The 21,319-nt window shown below is 28.8% G+C and overlaps 1 protein-coding gene and 1 non-coding gene across 2 annotated transcripts; both read left to right on the forward strand.

Moving 5' to 3' along the window:
- Positions 1-16,952: 16,952 nt before the first annotated feature.
- Positions 16,953-17,039, forward strand: LOC146903750 (small nucleolar RNA Z161/Z228). The gene has a single exon (XR_015021008.1). It is a non-coding gene; the product is annotated as a small nucleolar RNA Z161/Z228 (small nucleolar RNA).
- Positions 17,040-18,823: 1,784 nt separating this feature from the next.
- On the forward strand, positions 18,824-21,319 carry DGL (alpha/beta-Hydrolases superfamily protein). Its single transcript, XM_085724756.1, has one exon. The coding sequence runs from the start codon at positions 19,428-19,430 to the stop codon at positions 20,952-20,954; it is 1,527 nt and encodes a 508-aa protein (XP_085580882.1). The 5' UTR covers positions 18,824-19,427; the 3' UTR covers positions 20,955-21,319.

Below are 21,319 nucleotides of genomic sequence, written 5' to 3' on the forward strand. Positions count from 1 at the left end.
GCCATTGTTTCAAATCTACGCACATAGAAATTTAAAATAATCAATGAAAAACTCATTCAAACATTTCATCAAACACTTAATGTGCAAATTATACATAGACTCTAAAAATCATAAAAATAACCCTAAAATGTAATTGTCTAAAAAAAAAATTAACGTAAAATATAGCAAAATTATTCAAATTATATTTACTCTTAAAATAAATCATATAGTCTTACTAAAATAAAATAAAAAATATAAAACACCAAATTAAAAAATAACCCTAAATTTTTTAAATTATAACATAATCATCATGCAAACATTTTAACAAAATTAATCAACTAACATCTAATCTAAAAATGATTTATAACATGTAAATCTAATTAAAAACTAAAATAAAAAATTAATTTAAAACACCAAATTAAAATATAACCAATAAACTTTAAACTATAACATAAACATCATACAAACATTTTACTCTAAAAATGAATTATACTATGTAAATCTACTCAAAAACTAAAATAAAATAAATCTACTCAAAAACTAAAAAATAAAAACATTTATAACAACTAAAATTTAAGTTAATAGCATTATAATTACTTACTTGTGATTTTGTTGAATAAATTTGGTTGGATTTGGTTGGATTTTTTTAGAGAGATTTGAGAATTTTTTTTTGAAGATGTGATGAATAATGGAGATGAGAGAGCTTCTGCCAGACTTGTAGCAGAAGATCCTCGGCAGTTAACTACCGAGGAATTCCTCGGCAGTTAACTGCAGCCGGATTTTAAATTCCTCGGCAGTTAACTACCGAGGGGGCAAAAACGTATTTTACATGTGTGTCCCAGCCTTCTCTAATGTGTCAACAGCAATTTTCATTAAAATAAGCGAGACAAGTTTGTAAGTGCAAGATAATTTTCACACTAGCTATTTGACAAAAAAAAAAGTTACCAAGATAATTTTCACACTTTTTTGTTTTTTGTTTGGCTCAACCCATAGTGTATATAATTTCATCCCATTTTTCTTTAATAATTTTCCATAGATTTTCATTGTTGGAGGTAATATATCTAAAACACTATCACCATCTGACATTAAATATAAACATCATGCTATTAAGATTAGACGATTGAGTTGTCATGTTATGAGAGACCAACTCCTTTTGCTAGACCACACCCCAATTGATTGTTTGCTTAAGTCTTATCTTTTTTAGTCACTATAGCTATTTCAATTTATTTTAGCATGCAAAGAAGTAATTAAAGTTTCCGTAGAAATGAAAAGAAAAAAGCAGTCATTAAAGTTATCCTTTTTTCATCCTACAATCTGAACCCTGCTTGAAGCCTAGATTCTTATCTTATTAGTCTTTTGGTTTCATTTCTGGTTGGTTGCTGAACAAATTTGTCATTGCTTCACATTTAAGGTGACTATGACACATATGGTTCTAAATTATGGATCAATATTGATATTGTGATTAACATAGATCAATATATTTATATCAATATGTAGAACTATGATCCGACACACTTGAAGTTATATACTTGTACAAAATTATACACACAACATATTTTATTTTTATAATACACACTAACGTTCAAAAGTTCAAATTCTTGCGCACGGATGACCTTCTCGTGTCATGTACCTATTTTTTGAGACATCACACAATATTTTTCTCATAATATAATTTTGGGTCAACATGATTGCCATTTTCCATTTCACGTGTTCACATTTTTTTTCCATAATTTTATTCAAAATAAAGTGGAGAAAAAAAAGGTAAGGACAAAAAAAAAAACACACACACACAAGCTTGCACCTTCTCGAGTTTTTGCATTAATTTTCTTTTTATAATATTGGTTAAGGAGAATATACTTTTGGAACTAGCTAGAAGTGTTTTTCTTCTGTCTTATAATAAGAGAAAGCTACTTTCAATCTAATGCCAGAGACAAAGGAATGAGAGATGGATACAGCCAAAATGGTTGTAATAATAAGAACAAGATAGTGTGGAAGTTTTGATTTTATATTAGCAAGAAAAACTTTATAAGATTTTACTCCTCTAAGAGAACTTTTCAAAATGTGGGTTCCAATGAAATGAAAGAAGTGTTTAGGACCAACTTCGGCCTAATCACTAGTTATTTAGACATATTAATATTAATAAAACTAATACAGTACATTTTTTTTAGTCTGCGTAAAATTATTTGTCTTTTATCTGCAATTTTCTTAGCCATTTATAATTTCATTTCATATGTTTCTCTATGTACAATGACTAGTTCGATTTAATTTTTAAAAAATAAAAATTAATACGATTTAGAATTTTGAAAATGACGACAGATAAAATGAACAATTTTTTTTTATAAAAAATCAGCGAGCTAAAAGAAAATTGAGAATACTTTTTTCTTCAAATAATACTTATAATTAGAGACGAAACAATCAATCTTGTAACTTTAGGGGACATGATAGTTCAAATTTAACCAATTATAGTTATAAAATAACAACTAATGTCACCGTTATTATTATCTTTTTGGAACAATTCAAAATGAATTAAACTAAGCATGAAAAATTATTCCTCTAGCACAAGATGTGCTACAGAAACGCAAGAGTTTTACAAAAAAATTAAAATAAATCACGCACAAAAGAAACCGAATGAAACTACATGATTATGCAGCAAGCATTAAAGGGTGCAACCATCAATTATGAAAATCAAAAGCAAAATAGTCTTAGCTTTCAACCATTAGAAAGACAATAATTTGACTCTATCCGACGGTTGAATAATTGACTCCTCCTTGTTTTTTAAAGAAACAATTGTTCCTCTCTTTCCAAATACAACATGCATCATATTACAAGCTGATTTAGTAAAAATCCCCAAAGCAATAAAATGAAGGATGTGATCATACGAGAAATACTGACTTAGGGACAAACCTAAATTTAAAAAGTTTAAACACACTCCCACAAATATTTTTCTTTTTAAAGATAAAATGATTTAATGATGTGATCAATTTCGTTATCATTTAATTTGTGTCATTGTTGTGTATGTGCCCAAATGATTTTATTTGTATTTGTGGCTATGTAAGTGTTTCTCGTGATCAGACATGCTTAAGGGGGGTTCACTGAGTAAATATCAAACCATTGTCTCACTAGCATCTAAAGAATTCCAAAAATTTGCATCCAAAAATTAAATGATTTACAAATCCCAAATTGCCCGAAACCACCACACAAACTTTGACATTCTTATAAATAATCCTAGGATGGACTAAATTATCTTTTGTAGGAAGCCTATTCTAAAAAAGCCACCAAACAAAGATAGATACCTTCAAAGAAACCAATTTATTCCAAGTTATTTCATGGAATACCTATCAAGTATTTGGTTCCACATTAGCTCATATGTGATACACGCCACCCCTATCCTCCACCCATCCTAGAAATAAATGTCACCGTTATTATTAATACTAAATACTCCATCCGTCTCACAATAATTGTCTCTTTATCATTTTTTCTTTTTCTTAAAATAATTGTCACTTTAGAATACCAATGCAACATTTATTATTTTTTTCCATTATTATACCCTTATTTATTGAATTTCATCCAACTTAACTACTCCACTAACTACAATTAATAAGGGTGTTTTAGTAAATGATACTAATTTTACCATCAAAATCAACACAATTAATCATTTCCTTAATACCCGTGCATAAACCTTAAACGACTATTATTTAGAGACAGAGGGAGTATTAACTTTTCGACTTTAAGACAATAACGATCATTTCACACCCATGTGAGCATAGAACTTTTATGTTCTTTGTGAGATTAAAATTGTTAGTTACTATTCAGTTAACAAGGGCATGAAGTTTGCCTTACCATTCACATTCAGTTCTTGACATTAAAATTGCTTTGTGACTTAATTGAGGTCTGATTTTGTGTTCTGTCGCGTGAAAGGGTGTCAAGTGGGACAATTACAAACGTGGAAGGGACATTTTGACCATATATTATATGGTCTCTTTTGTCAAAAACAAATGCATCAATTAATTTCGAAGTGCATGCTAGCTATCAACTCATCTTCTCTTATTTTCGTTAGATTAAAATTCTCATAATGTATCATTTTTTCATTGTGAAGACTATTTCTTTTAAGGAAATGTTAACTTGTATTCTTATTTTAACGTAAAAAATATAAATTAAATATTTAAAAATGTTAATTTATTTTTCAAAAAGTAAAAAAATCAATAAATATTTGTTATTTGTGGTATTTTTACCCTTTTAGGGCATTTTTTGGGAATTTCGAGAAAGGGGAATGGAGGGTTTAGTGGATGGGTAATATAAGGGAAAATGGAGAATTGTTCCACATATTTTGAAAGAGTATTTTTTAAAAAAAATGATAAATTAATACTTATGATTAATATATTTTTAATTTTAAAAATATATAACAACAAAGATTAAATTTGAAGAACTCACATGAACCCTCCAAAACCCCCCAAAATCCTCCATCAATATATATATATATATATATATATATATATATATATATATATATATATATATATATATTTTGACCGAAAAAAAAAGCATCAATATATTTTTTTAGTTCCTCAAATGAGAAGTGTTTTGTATTATGAAGAAAAATGAACCCCCAAAGCCATCCCCTCCAAATATCTTCTATTTATTTCACTCGTTCATTTTGTTTTTTTCCCTAAATTCTCTCTTCCCTTTCCCTCCACACTCGTAAACAAAGCATAAACAGTGAAGAAAAATTCGAGGATCAAAGTTTCTCTCCAGCCAATTATATCTCCCTTTTAAAACTGGGGAGAGAATATTATTTAAAATTTTGACATACATATCATTTTACTTAATGTAATCTCAATTTTTTTTGACAAAGTAATCTCAAATATTATGTAGTTGAAAAGTTTAATTTTGCATATTTCCTTGATAAAAATCAATCTCCTAATCCCCTCGTACTAAATATAAAATAGCCTAAAATTACTCTAATTTCATTCCCTTTCTTCCCCAACTAGCCATTAAAACCTCTCTTCATCTCCGTTTAATGAAACCAACCCTTAGTAATTTTTGGAGTATATAAGAAGAAAACAATACCCTCCTTCAAAAAAAAAAAAAAACCCTGCTTAAAAAAAAGAAAAAAAACACTCTTTAAATATTATAAGCTTCATGATCAAAACTAAGAAACTTCAATTAATTTTTGCAAATACAATTACTAATTATTAAATTCAAGATTAAAAATTAAAAAAAAAGAAGAGAGATTATAAGCTTTTTTGGCCTGTTAAAAGAAATGCCTAAAAGAAAAGCTTTAGCTACGATGATTTTAATTAATGAAACCTACACGAAACTATTATGTCTACGCATGTCCGATGCCCATATAATAATGAAGCATAACTGTCTCTATATGTTCACACCGGTCGCCTCAATATTAGGTTTAAATGCTTTTAATACTTCATTTGTTTCCAAATACGTTCTTTATATAAAAAAAAAAGGTTTGTCTAACATGTGCAATATTGCACATGTTAAGGCAACTAAAAGTAGTAACTTTTCATTGAAAACCAACAATTATTTATTAAAAGTTACATATTTAATATAAAAAACACAAGTACCAAGTCAAAGTTACTTCTTTAAACTTCTTATCATGTCCAAATTTGCACATGATAGAAAAACAAAAAAAAAATGGTAGTTATACGTTGTACAATTACTATTATATCCATATGAGTCAAAAAATACACGGTTGGAAGGAGAGATTCTATTAAAGATAAGTCAATTAGGTTTTTAGTCGGAGATTAGTTGTCCAGAAAGTCGATGGATACTTCACACAATAAGAGACCAAGTACTTATGACATTTGGTAAGCAATTACATAGGTAATATTACACATCGTACTAAAACATTGTAAAAATTTTGAACTTCATTATTAAGTCAAGCAATTATTACTACGAATCGGTGAGCATTCTACGTGGCAATTTTAAATTTGATTTACCCTCATTTCTATGGCACTAAATGAATAATTGATCATATATCGTGAAGTAACACAAATCAAATAATTTGGTGCCAAAAATAGTTATAACGATTTCATTCCAAAACAAATAATCTGAAACTTTGAATGTCAATTCCTAACACTACTTAATCAAAATAAAAAATAAGTTAGGATATTTCCTAAAAAAAAATTAGGATATGTTGAATCCACAAATAAAAAAAAAACATGAGACAAATATTTATCGCTGATACATAAAAAACATAAGACAAATATAAGTTAGGATACATTGAATCCACTAATAAATATAAAATAAAAAACATGAGACATATATTTTCTGATGATACATACAAAAACATCAAATGGATATTTATCTCTTTTTATGGTAATGAGTGGGTATTTATCTCTAACATATATAAAAAAAAAACACAAGAAAATCATTTATTACTAATAATTTAAAAAAGGCTAAAGTACATCAGGGGTCTTTTAAGTTTGAGGTTTGTAACAAATTAATCTTTTAAGTTATTTTGATCATACATAAATCCTTTAAGTTTGAGGTTTGTAACAGATTGATCCAAATAACAGAGATGAACACTATTTAACCCTAAAATCTACTCCCTCCGTCTCACAATAATTGTCTTTTTACCAATTTTTATTTTTCTCAAAATAATTGTCACTTTAGAATACCAATGCATCATTTATTATTATTTTCCATTATTATACCCTTATTTATTGAATTTCATCCAACTTAACTACTCCACTAACTACAATTAATAAGGGTGTTTTAGTAAATGACACTACTTTTACCATCAAAATCAACACAATTAATCATTTCCTTAATAACCGTGCATAAACCTTAAACGACTATTATTTAGAGATGGAGGGAGTATTTACATCCAATCATGTCTTAGTAAATAGATAATTGTGAGAAAATAAGATTTCAAAGTAATATAAAAAATTAAATGAATGAATGCACAAAAAAAGGGCATGGTCGATCCATTAGAATACATGGGTCAATCCGGACTCATTAGTGTGTAACCCAATACCAAATGAGTCGGACATATTTGATCCATATATGTAGTCGGACCCCTTAGGCATGAGCAAGTCAGTCCATTTGACAACTCTAATGTCACCATATCCTTGTACTCACTTTTAAATAAGTTTTTGCTTTTAAAATTTAAAATACAGAATAAAATGAAATAGATAGAACAACTAGTAAATCTTCTAACAATAATTCTATTGGGCTGCATTCTCTAATCTTCTTTTTCTTTGGAGAATTGCATTTTTGATATCCATTATTTTCTAGAAAAACTGCGATAGTTAACTACCGCTAGATTTTTTGGTCATTTCCTTATGTTTCTAGGAAACAATGGATATCAAAAAAGCAATTCTCTTTTCTTTGAAGGATTCTCTAGTCTTGAAAGGTGACTCGGCCTTTTGTAATCATTTTTATAAGTTATTTATATAAAATAATACAAAATATCACTCCTTCATTGCAAAAAGGAAATACGAAATATATATCCTCAAGGAGTTATATTCATGACAATGAATTGGGCTAATTTACATGGATTAATATTATTTTAATTTCTTTTATCATGGTACTAAAATAAAAAAAAAAAATCTTGTTAACTAAAACATAGTAGCTGCTCTAAGAAAAGCATAGCAGCTAGTAACACCATATAGTAATTTTCCCTAAAAAGAAAAAGTTAGTAACACAATGTAGTAATTGACAAAATGACACACACTCATACACACACATCATTCATAAATGTCACTAAATTGCTTGGAGTGTAAAGTAAGAAACTTTTCATGCATCGTGGGCGGCATATATACTCACAAGTTGGTATTGAACCCATTGAACATAACCAATTTCAAAATACTTTTGTTAGCAATATCATTATTATTTCTAGGTATATCTATTATCTATAACTAGATTATTATAATAAATCCATTCGTGGCCAAATTAAAAATTAATTGGCAGCTGCATGACTTTCAAAATGTTGAATAAAACTTAGATTCGTCTAGAATTTAGGATCAATTAAAGTGAGTAGTGAGACAGCTTGACTAGACCATATAATGTCTTGAAATGTTGAATGGAATGAACTTGAATGTATAATGTATTAATCAAAGGGAAATTTGAAAAAATTTGAAGTGCTTTTTCTTTGGAAATTTTAGTAGTCAATAACAACTTGAATAAAGACATCAATGTGGCAACTATATTTATATACTTTTATTTGTTGAATCAGTTTTGAAAGCATTTGAAGTATAACAATATGTTGTTTTTGGAATAGCTGGAAATATAAGGATAAAGTAAGATATTGAACCCAAATATGTTTCCCGTCAAAGATTCCTAATATTCCAGTGCTTAGCTAAGCATGAGTAATATTATTTTTTTGAACCAAAGCGTATTTAATATTTATATGGTACTTCTAGGAAGAACGATAATGAATATTGCACAAATTTTACTATATAAAAAAAGAATATTGCACATATTTAGGATCTTGAATCTGAGAAAGGCACGAAATATTTAGCAAAACTGAAAGTGCAGAAGTATCATTATGGTTTTTTTTTTGGTTACAAGTATCATTATGGTTTGAGGACATCCTAACTATGTTTCTAATATTATTTTGTCATAAACAAAGAATTTAGAAAGAGACAATACACAAATTCGAAATTACTAATTGAGTACCAACTGAAAACAAAGAATTTGACTAGACCAAAATTTTAGCTACTTTTTGATACTTACTTTTGACAAGTCTATATGATTGCAAAATTGTGTTTGAAATCGAAGACCAAAAAAGTTTCATGCATGCATGTATAGCCATTCTAAAATGAACGAAAGTGATGAATAAGATTTATAATTGTATTCTTCTTTAGAATGTTCTCCCATTATACATAGACATGATAGTGAAACCCGAACCCTGCAAGTACCTGACTGAACCCAAGCCGATTTGACGGATTTTCTCCGCCTTGATTGAGTTTGGGTATAAGTTTGAGTTTTTCCCGATTTCAAAACCCGGGTACGGGACAAATAACAGAGATATACGTTCCCACCCCAAATTCATACCCAAATCCGTCCCCAAATGTTTGATAATTGCAATGTTATAAAAATTGTCATTGTTGTTTGGTGCAATTGGGGATGTAGGGCAATAGCCTTAATGGTACGTTTGAGAGGCCGTATTGTTGTAAATTGAATCGTAGTACTATATATATATTGGTTATAACACTGTAAATTCTAATTCATCACGGAAATAAAATGGAACCGTAGGTGTTCTCTATCGCAGAGATAAGCACCATTACCGTGTTCATTGTCACTACTTTCATTTCTTTAATATCACGTTATACTAATTGTTGTTATAAAGAATAAATATATATCCCCATATTAGCATTGGAAATAACTAATGCTAAGAGTCGATGTAATTTATTGCTTCAAACTTTTTATTAGAAACAAATGATGTCTTCCAAATTTCAGACTTCATTACATTTCTTTGTTATGTATGCATGTACTGTACTTTTTTCTTCTTCTTCGGGTTTTAACCCCTCTGGATTTTTCTAGTAAAGTTTTGAATGAGACAATTGCTTGTAATATCTATTATCTTGGGTTTTAACCTATTTTAGGGTCATCTTTGTTGATGTGACATCAGTGACCAGAACGTGGATTATGGATCCATTTTGAATTAACAACATTTTTTTGGGTAGATAGACGAGATGACAAAACCATCATAAACTCACACACACAAAGTGGAGGTACCGGAGTTCGAACCCCAATCATGACGTTTAACCTAACAATTTTGACATTTTTGTCAGTTGAGTTAGGACTTACGAAATAACACCATTTTGTTTCTCTCTAAAATATGCAAATTGGGATATAAAGAAGCATATAAAAGGTTTAACTTGAAATTATTGTATTTGATTTCATTGGTTATAACATGACTCTTTTTGTTATTATTTATAACGATGACTATCTTTTCTGCTATTAATGTTATTTACATTTTTTTTATGTTATTTACAATTTAAATAAGAGATGACTTGCTTTTTGAATTATCAACACTTCTTTTTAAGGATCTACTCCCTCCGGTCACATTTATAAGCAAAAATGTACTTTTTAGGTTCATTGAATACATAATGTATTTGGTCTATATATTGACCAAATACATTAAGTATTGAATGAATCTAAAAAGTGCTTTTTTGCTTATAAATGTGACCAGAGGGAGTATTATTCAAAATTAGAACGACCCTTAATATATATTACGAGAAACATATATAATTATCTCTAAAAGGTAAATTTGTAAAAATAATTTAAGTGTAAATAAATTTAATACTCAAAACTCAATATATGATCTTATATTGGCAAAATACCTCCCTGGGTCCTTTAAGTTTCACGTTTGTAACAGATAGGTCCTTTAAGTTTCAAAGGTTACAGATAGGTCCTTTAAGTTTCTAAGGTTTCAGATAGGTCCTTAACGGAGGTTGATAGAAAGGACCTATCTGAAACAAACTCGAAACTTAAAGGACCTATCTGAAACCTTAGAAACTTAAAGGACCTATCTGTAACCTTTGAAACTTAAAGGACCTATCTGTTACAAACGTGAAACTTAAATGACCCATTGATGTATTTGGCCTCTTATATTTAAAGAAGAGGGTATAATTATCGCTTCCATACTTAAAACTTTTGGATGTGTGGACTGGACCCCATGAGAGTGAAAGGTAAATTAAGGACCACTTTGAAATAACAAAAATGAATGGTACTATGATTGCCACATATGAACTTGGGAGGTGGAGTGTCACATACTACCACACCATATCTTTAGTCATTAATAATCCGACAATTGATAGGTTTTCATTTTTGGCTGTGAATAATATATCGATTCCGTCCAATGAGGAGCAACACTATAGGAGTATGAGTTACTATCAGAAAGCATTTATATATTGCAAGAGAGAGTGGGAAAGTGCCAAATGGCAAACAATTAATAGATCCCCCTCACTCAGGCTGACTGAAAAAGTTGTGACTATATTTTTTCTTCTATATACGCAAAATATTTGAATTTTGTCCCTTAAATAAGTCCTTGTCTCCAATAAAAAAATAAGCCATTTTCAAAGATATAAATGTTTAGTCACGAGAGGTTTGAGTATCATCTACATTGAGCTAAGAACAACTATACAAAGTGAGTTGAACATTACATTTTAACCAAAATTTTTAAGGTGATAGATTTATTGGTCCTCTCACTTATAAAGTGTTCAACATATCTTTTTTCATCTAATGTGTGAACAATCTCTCCGAGACATGTGAGTTTGTCCATTCTTTATACGGGTACGCTCTCCATCAAAGAGAAGCATTTTTCATTTATATCTACCTGAACCACCATTGGTTATACTAAAGGGACACTTCGTCTGAGCACCTTGTTATGAAGACTTTCGACACAAGGATCCGGTTCAACCATCACTTATGATACCACTATTGGGTCACGCGGGGTCCAAGGATCATCCATATTATGCAAAGAGCAATAATTCAAGTGAGTTGGACATCACATTTTAACTCAAAACCGTAAGTCATTAGGTTCACGGGTCCTGTCACGTATAAAGCGTTTAACAAATACTTCTCGAGTATTTTATATAAGGCCAAAGATAATAATGATCAATGCATATTTTTTTTCAAATATTTTATGTGCAAATATCAATGCAACTATTATATAAGTTGTATTTACGAGACTCAATACGTTATATATTATATTAAGAGTCACTGTCGTTTCTAAGATTTTGATGGCCTACAGACGAATCTACAATTTGAGCCCTAACTAATAAGTATAGATATAAAAAAATTGAATTCCTAAAGTGTGAAAATAATTTTCTTGAAGATGATAGTTTTTATTACGTTAGGAAAGGTGATATTCAATTTCCTAATATGTCTTTTTTCAATTAAAATGTATATGATTTTAGTATTCCCTAATGCTTTTTTTTTACTTAATGAACTCTTAACTTTATATTTTGGGGCTTAAATTTTGAACATATTTTTTTTGGGTTAAGGACAGTGACCCTCCTCGCCCTGCCTCAGATACGGCCTTGTTAAGAGTTGTAGAGAGTATAATATTAATATATAATATTAACGGAGAATGATAAACCGTGTCATCAAGGCATTGGTTAAACAACTAAAATAAGTAACTTTTTTTTATATATAAAAAAGTGATGTAATTGTTACTTAATCAAAAGTCAAAACTTATATTTTAAAAAAAAAAAAATATTTATAATTTTCTTAACCATTATCTTGAGGGCACTAGTTAGCAAGACTCGTAATATTAATATATGTGAAAAATAAGAAATGAATGTTATGATAAATGAGAGAGATAGTTAGAGTAGCATAGCGTGTTGAAAGTTGATTGTCCGTTTCAAAATTTTATGCTTCCCGATTCCCATTATTCCTTCAATCTTCAATCACGATCTCTTGTGTGTTGACTACCACCAACACTAAGCATGCGTCAAACAACAACCCCTACCACTTTGCAAATAATTTCATAATACTTTGAGGGTCTCTAAATAAATTGTCGGCGCTTCCTTTCTTTGCAATCTTGATATTTCATTTTGTACCATATATTCTCTATAATTTGAAATCGTACCATACCTACTCTAAAGTTAGTCTAAAGACGAGTAAAGCTCACCTACAAATAGGATAGGAAAAAGGCACCAACCATAACAAAGTTGAGCCGGTGTAAATCAGTACTTGAGTGTCAAATGATGAAAACATTTTAGTGATTTTTAACATTATACTCAGAGAATAAGAATGATATTTTCATGAATGAACTATCCCTTAGATGTGTTGGAAAACAAACAATAACCTCAAGTTAACGTGTCTTTTTATATATCGATGATTAATTACACATGAATAGAACATAAGCGGAAGATAAGTTGTGCCGCAAGGTTTTTTAGATGGCAAAATTAATCATCGTAAACACAGTATTTATAGACTTAATAGACATGATATTGTTGTGCATGATCTTTTGAATTTGATGTGCCTTTAATTTATGGAAAACAGGCTCTTAATGACTCGAGACGGAGAAAAAAAAAAAGATATAACCTATAAATGTTAATTTCTCTTCATTCTTGCCATAAGGAATATACTTGAAGAATATATTTGTACATTATATACTTGTACAAATGTAACGCCATAATTTACTTGGGTTGATTGGGTGGTATTGACTTGGAACTTGGTAGTGTGCTCCTCCTCAAGGTCTCAGGTTCGATTCTCTCCGATATCAATTTCGTTTTAAGTGAACTAATTTAACTTCTTAAAAAAAAAAATACAAATGTAATTACACCATTGAAAAAAAAGATATAACCTACAATGAACGCACTCCCTTTCAATTTCATCAAATTTAACATGAAGGATCACCGGCCATCTTTTGCACCACTGTAGTAGCAAACCTATATTTGACCTCTAGATTCAATCAGTCTTTTTCACGTTTTGATTTCCAACTACTACTCTTATTTTGGTTATCTAATAAACCTAGACACATCCCAAATATAAACTTGATGTGATATAAGTAGTTGCAAGTAGATTTTGTAAATATGTTACTATCTAAAACGTAAAAATTATATGAGTAAACTTGAAAAACAAAAACAAAGAAATATTTGGGGTTCTCATTTATCTTGTATGTTCACTCTGGTTGTTATTTTGCAATTGTTAAATAAGATTTAGAAATTAATAAACATAGCGTTTTCTATAAAATAAATTTAGAAATTAATATGAGATGTTCTCCAACTCATATTCATTAATGCACAAGTCATTGTAAAGAGAAACAAGCAGCCTATTGTTTCTATTTTTTTTCTGATAAGTAAACGAGCATGCAACCTCTAGAACAGCTGGTATACAGACTACGAGATTGATATATTATATGAAAATAATACACAAGAACCGCTCAATTTAGTACTTAAAAATGACCAAGACTTTTGCTTTAATTTTTTTATCAAGAATTTTGCTTTGATCTATCTATATTATATATATAAACATAATAGAGGATTTTGGGGAGATTTAAGGTTGGTTTTTTTGTTATTTCAAGTATACCCTTAAACAAATTTTTGTATAATAATGTTATGAGAAATGATATTTTGACAACCACTTTTTGACAACTTTTGGACAACTTTCTCTCTCATACTCACATGATATTGTTATCCTCTCTCTTCCTTTTTCTCTCTCCATTGTTTTTGACCAATAAGAAGTGAGAAAAACAAGGTTGTCAACAAAGTTGTCATCAAATGGATGTCAAAATATCATTACTCTAATGTTATATTGTTGATGTTATTAAAAAAGATAAATTTTTTGGTTATATTTGTTTTATTGTTGTTGTCATTGAAAAAGATAAATATTTGTTGAGTGTGTTACATTTGAAAGTCACAAATATCTATACTTTTTTTTGACAGAAGATATTTATATTTGTAATTTTAATCAATATAAAATATCGCTTGTAATTTACATGCAAAATTTCTATAAATATTGTTGATAATATACACGCGTTTAATTAGCACAATAAAAAGAAGTTTTCCGTAAAAAAAAGTTATTATATAATTCTTTTTCTTTTTTTTATTAAAAATAGAAAATGTTTACCTTTAACCATTTTTAAAAAGTTCATATTAGACAAAAAAAGAAAAAGAATTAGATAATAACCTTTATTTTAAAAATGGTCTAAAGGTAAACATCAACTATGAATGTGTGAATAATTATATAAGAGAGCTGACTAATATATATAATGCCTTAAAGTTTTGAATGAAGATGTGGTGTCTCCATATTTTATTGTCATGGAACTTTTGCCACGTGGAGATTACGTGGCATGCCACATAATTAAAAAATTTAAAAAACATTTTAAAAAATCTTAAAATAATTTTCAAAATTAAAAATTAGAAGAAAAAATATCTGGAAAATATATTTTAAAATTAAAAGGCTAAAAATAAATTTCCAAAAAATTTCGGATTATTTAATATTCAAAAATTAAAATTCTATAATTTGAAAATTTTCTAAAAAATCAGAATTTAAAAATCCTTAAAATTATTTTTTGAAATTAAAAATCTGAAAATAAATTCTCGAAATTTAAAATAATTTTTTTCTTGAAAATGCTGACAATTACATTTTTGAAAATTATAATTTTTCAGATTATTTAATTTTTTAAAAAATAAATGTTCATATTTTAATTTTCAAAAATTTATATTCTGATTTTAAAAAATTATATAATTTTTGTTTTTTTCATATTTAAACAAAAAATTAAAACTATATAATCGAAAAATATTTGGAATTTTTTTTCATGATTTTCTTATTTTTTAAATTTATTTTCATCCTTTTAAATTTTGAAAAACAATTTTCAGAATTTTATAAATGTTTTTTAAAATATAAAATTTTGTGGCATGCCACGTGGCAAAAGTTGCACAGTCAGCAACTGCCACATGGCAAAACCATGCCATCTCACATCAAAAGTGGGGCGAAAGACCTTTTTAAAAGACAAAAACTTTTGCAAGGGTATTTATTTTTATTTTTTTTGCAAGGATCAAAAGCAAAAGGAGCTATGTTTGCAAGAGCATGTGTTGCAATAATACTCACACGTTATCATTAAACAACGATTGTGATTTTCTATAGTTTTGGAGTCTCAATGTTATATTCTCATGTTCTTTCTTTTTCTCAATGTCTACAAGTGAGATCAGAGTCGTAGTTTGGCTTAGTAGAAGAGTGAGATCATTGTGTTGGATCTATGTTAGGATGTGCGTGATCACTAACACTTGAGAGGGAGATTGTTGGATTCAATTATGAGTGGTTAAGTCACACATCGAATACGATTATATATATATAAGAGAGTTGACCCATATACCTAATTTTTGAAAGTTTTAGATGGAAATGTGGTGTTTCCCTCTATTATGGCCATGGAACATTAATCTATTGTGCTTCTGACACTCTGCAACATGATGCGAAACATCTGGACCTAATTAATGAAATAATTGATATGCTCAAAGAAAATGTAATATTTGGTAATTATGTTGTTGTTTCTAAGTAGATGCATGTTTAGATTGGTGGGAACTGACAAAATAAGGTTGAGCCTCCATCAATGGCGGAGCTAGAAAAAAGTTTGGATGAACCACTAAAATATGCTATAATATATAAACATATAATTTAAGTTGGAATAAACATTAGACATAAAATTGAAGTTGTGGAGTTTGACTAAAAAGTTAGGGAACATACTTTAAAAAATGAATTACATATTTTATGACCGCTGTAAATTATGAAACTATTTTTTTAATAGTACGACTATTAATTGATGATATTTTTTAGTTGATAGTACAATATAAGAGAGATTTAAAACCCTGCAAGTTAGAAGGTTTGTAAACCTACACCTTTAATTTTTTTTTTTTACAATAACGAATAATAACTACCTACTTTTTGATGTATTGTCAACCAAAATCATAAATATCATATTATCACATATTCATTTATTTCTTATAGAATTGTTTCATAAAAGTTTACAGGTCATAGCTCAACTGATAAATATTAAAATTATTTGATTGTACACTTTGATTTGAGCTCAAATTTGAAATCTCTCATTTGATGATTTTTCAAGTGGTTATTATCATCCCGTCTATTTACAAGAAAAATAAAAGAATCTTTTTCCTTAAAAAAAAGCATTATTTTTCACAATTTTTTTAGAAGTATAATATATATATATATATATATATATATATATATATATATATATATATATATATATATATATATTATACCATGAAGAAGGACTTGCCTTCACACAACCTTTCTTTCTTGACTCAACCAATCTCAAATAAAGTTGTACAAACTACTTCCCAAAATAAAAATAGCATATTCAATAAAAATAAATCATTAATTTAGTCTCTAAACTATCACTATTTTTCCAATTTAGTCGGTACACTAGATAACTATATATAATAAGTTGTCTCTAAATTATACAATCCTGCGACCATCGGTTACATAACGTTTATGTTGTGTGCGTTGCATTCCACATGGTTTTGTATTATGGTTTGTAACCATATGATGAATATGTATTGTCATTTTCTCACGACGGTCGTCTGAGTTAACTATGATGAAATAATCCTATTATTCTGATGGTTACACACAAAAAATAAATTATACAATCCTGCTATTAAGATGTTAGAGATTAAATTGATGAATTTTCAAATAATTTAGTGACTAAATTGATGGACTATGATAGTTTATGAACAAAATCGACGGTCTATTCGTTCAAATAAAAAATAAAAAACAGAAGCAAACAAGACTACAAAACATAGAGCACACACCTACTAATTTATATAGATGGTGCCCCATTATTCAATATTTCTAAATCCGTCACTTCACAAGAGTCAATGATCGAACCTCTAATCAGTTAGAGCATTTGAGTGCCATATACTTGAACCAACCATCGGACTAAATTGCATTTTATATTTACCTAAAGCTTAAGTGACCATACTTATTTTTTGTTGGTTGAATATGATAGATATGTTTTTTTTTTTTACCAGAATAGGAGATATGTTTCTTCAAAAAAAAAAAAGAATATGAGAGATATGTTTATAGTAGAATGTTTCTTAAGGAACCATTAGTCCATTATATTTCTTAAGGAACCATTTGTCCATTATATACAAGAAAAACTTAATACTATACGCACTGATGTCTGTTTTTGTTTTATTGAAAAATTAAATTGAAATGATTATCACGCTAATTATAAAATTATCAAATAATGAAAAGGTACCAAAACTAGGTATTGACATAAGGTACAACGTCAACGTGTAATCCTTAAACTTGGATATGTAGAAGCAAATAATAAGATCATATGATCATAATAAAAGAATCAAATCCTAAGAAAGTGAAATTAAGTATGAAATGCGAATATATTCACAGCTGCCATTATTCATATTCTTAACTCTGAATTAATATATAAGTAATAGATTTTCTAGCTATATTGTAAATAGATTCCATTCGAGTGTTAAAAGATTCAAACATTTTTTTTTGTGGCGGCTGGGTTCGAACCCCGTACCTTGCATATTTTAATTATTGTACTGAACTAAGCTCACTAGGACAAAAGATTCAAACATCTTAAATAAGTAGATTAAATTTGTGTATCAATTGATCATGAAGTTCATCGATGTAGATTTGTCAATACTCAAGCGAAAACCGATACCCTTTTTTGTATGTTTATTGGGATTTAAATCAAAGTCCTTAAATTCGTTCAACTCTTAACTCAAACCAAAAACTAATTGAGCTACCTAATAACTAAAGTGAATATAGAGCTCATTTTGTTAGGTCACAATGAAAAATGTATGATTTGATTAAATTATATATATATATATATATATATATATATATATATATATTTCTTTTAATATTTTTCATGTGTGTACTTGTTCAAATATTTTTCATTAGGAGTTATGACTAAGTAAGACTTTGTTAGGTCACAATGAAAAATGTATGATTTGATTAAATTATATATATATATATATATATATATATATATTTCTTTTAATATTTTTCATGTGTGTACTTGTTCAAATATTTTTCATTAGGAGTTATGACTAAGTAAGACTTATCGTATATATAGATAAGCAAATTCTATGGTACACCAAAAAATTCGAGTGTACCGATACACCAAGTTCTTAAATTAATAGTTAAATGAGTTATAATAATTAAATTTTATTTATCAAAAACATCCGACAAAATAAAATTTAATTTTTTAGATAATAGATAATATTGATTATTTTTTACTATATATATATATATATATATATATATATATATATATATATATAAACCAATAGATTTTATCCTTTTTTCCTTTTAAAATTTCATATCTCGCCGGTAAAATTGTTTCCCTCACATTTTTCACATTATAAAATCTCGTGCTTCAAATATGAATCCTCATCATTTATGCTCATACTAAAAAACACCCTAATTAAAACTCACCTCACCTCTTATTTATCCTAAAACCGAAAGTTTCATATTTCACTTTCCCTCGTATAAAAATCTTTGCTCATATTAATAGAGAGAAATGTTTCCCTAATTTGTTCATCCATGGCTAGAGAATGAAAATTGTACTGTTCCTTTAGCATATAGATTTGAAGTCAACCTCCATGAAAAGAAAAAAAAACTAATAATAGGGTCCACTTGATCATGTTAATGATTAGTATATTATTTTCTTCTCTCTCATTTGTCATACACTCACACAGCCGCAACCAAAAAAATAAGGACCCTCCTCTTAACATAATTCCCAACCGACCACATAAACAAAAAAATAAAAATAAAAATCACAATAAATAGGAAAAAAAAACTCTCTCATGAAATTCTCAGTCAAATCCTCGCCTAACATGCCCTTTTAGAATTATGGACCCCACCCTCACTTTTCTTTCTACACCTTTTTACATTCATATAAGATTCCACCATGTCTCTTGTTTTTCATTAATGAAAACTCTAACAATAAGAATTCTCTCTCTCTTTAATATTCTTCCCTTATGGCTTCTTCTATCACACGCTTACCAAACAAAACTAGCATGAATCACATTACATTTCCACAAAACTTTCACCCAAAAACTCATCCCTTTGGTCAAGTTTCATTACCAAATAACAATCACTTGTCTCCTTCTTTGAAGTCATCAATTGTAGCATCAAATTCAGCTTTACTAGAAATCACCCTTCCCACCACCACCAACAACCACAACAACATATACACTAATACTATTAGCACCTCCATTACTCCTAAACACACACAAAAAAACATACACAAAATTTCCACTACTTCTACTTCTTCTTCTACTACTACTACAAAACATTTAGCAAATATTTGGAGAGAGATTCAAGGGTGCAATAACTGGGAAAATCTTTTAAACCCTTTACACCCTATTCTTCGAGAAGAGATAATTCGATACGGAGAGTTTGTTACATCTTCTTACAAAGCCTTTGATCTTGATACAAACTCAAAAAGATACTTGAATTGTAAATATGGCAAAAAGAATATGTTGAAAGAAGTTGGAATGGAAAATTGTGGCTATGAAGTCACAAAATATATCTATGCAACACCACCAAACATCATAGAAAACAATTCTTCTGGCCGGTGGATTGGTTACGTAGCAGTTTCATCTGATGATTCTTACAAAAAGCTCGGTCGAAGAGACATAGTTGTAACTTTCCGTGGAACAGTTACAAATCAAGAATGGATTTCAAATCTCATGAGTTCTTTAACACCAGCTTCACTTGATCCAAATAATCAACTTCCAAATGTGAAAGTCGAATCCGGCTTTCTTTCTTTGTATACTTCTGATGAAAGTTCTTCAAAATTCGGACTTCAAAGTTGTAGAGAACAACTTCTTTCAGAGGTTTCAAGGTTGATGAAGAAACACAAAGGTGAGAAGAATGTTAGTATATCTTTAGCTGGTCATAGCATGGGAAGTGCTTTAGCTATTTTACTTGCTTATGATATTTCGGAGCTAGGTTTACACAAAAAAAATGATAAAAATGATGCTAGTGTTACAGTTTTTTCATTTGGAGGACCAAGGGTTGGTAACTTAGAGTTTAAAAAAAGATGTGAAGAGTTAGGTGTGAAAGTGTTGAGAATATCAAATGTTAATGATCCTATAACAAAACTACCGGGTGTTGTATTCAATGAAAATTTTAGGGTTTTGATGGGTGGGAGATATGAGTTTCCTTGGAGTTGTTCTTGTTATGCACATGTTGGTGTTGAACTTATGCTTGATTTCTTCAATATGCAAAACCCTTCTTGTGTTCATGATTTGGATACTTATATTGGTCTTCTTAGATGCCCTAAAAAAAAGATTGAAGAAGTGATTCATAGTCAAAGTGATGGTGTTGGAGTCAACTTTTTGTTGGAGAAGGCAAGGATGTTTCTTTTGAAATCATCAATATCACAAGTTTTTGCAGCTGGAGGTGGTAACCACCATGATTTTCTTTGTTCAGTTTCAACGGACATACTATGTTCTTGGAGTGATGAACTACTTTTTGGCCTTGTTCTTTTGTTGTTGTAATTTATATAACTTCTAATTAGTAATTAATCTAGAGCTAGAGCTACCCATGATCGATGAGATGAGATGAAATAGATCTCTTTCAGCTTAATCAGAGGTTTGGTTTCGAATCCAATCATAGGTGAACATCGGCATTGAAACTCATGAAGGAGAGTTTGGTTTATATAGTTGTGAAAAGCTAGAGAATTAGTAGAAGACTAATTGTAAGTAAAGATTAAAAATATAGTACTAGGCTATGTATATATGTACGTAATATGTATATTAATGGAGTTTCCATATTTAACTTATACATAGTTTTGGAAGGATTTCTTAATTTTGTACATATAATTTTTATAACTTGCAACATAACATATGCTATATGTGATCCC

The sequence above is a fragment of the Medicago sativa genome, chromosome 7, assembly GCF_051527215.1.
Source record: "Medicago sativa cultivar Bolivia chromosome 7, Bolivia_mono, whole genome shotgun sequence".
NCBI lineage: Eukaryota > Viridiplantae > Streptophyta > Magnoliopsida > Fabales > Fabaceae > Medicago > Medicago sativa.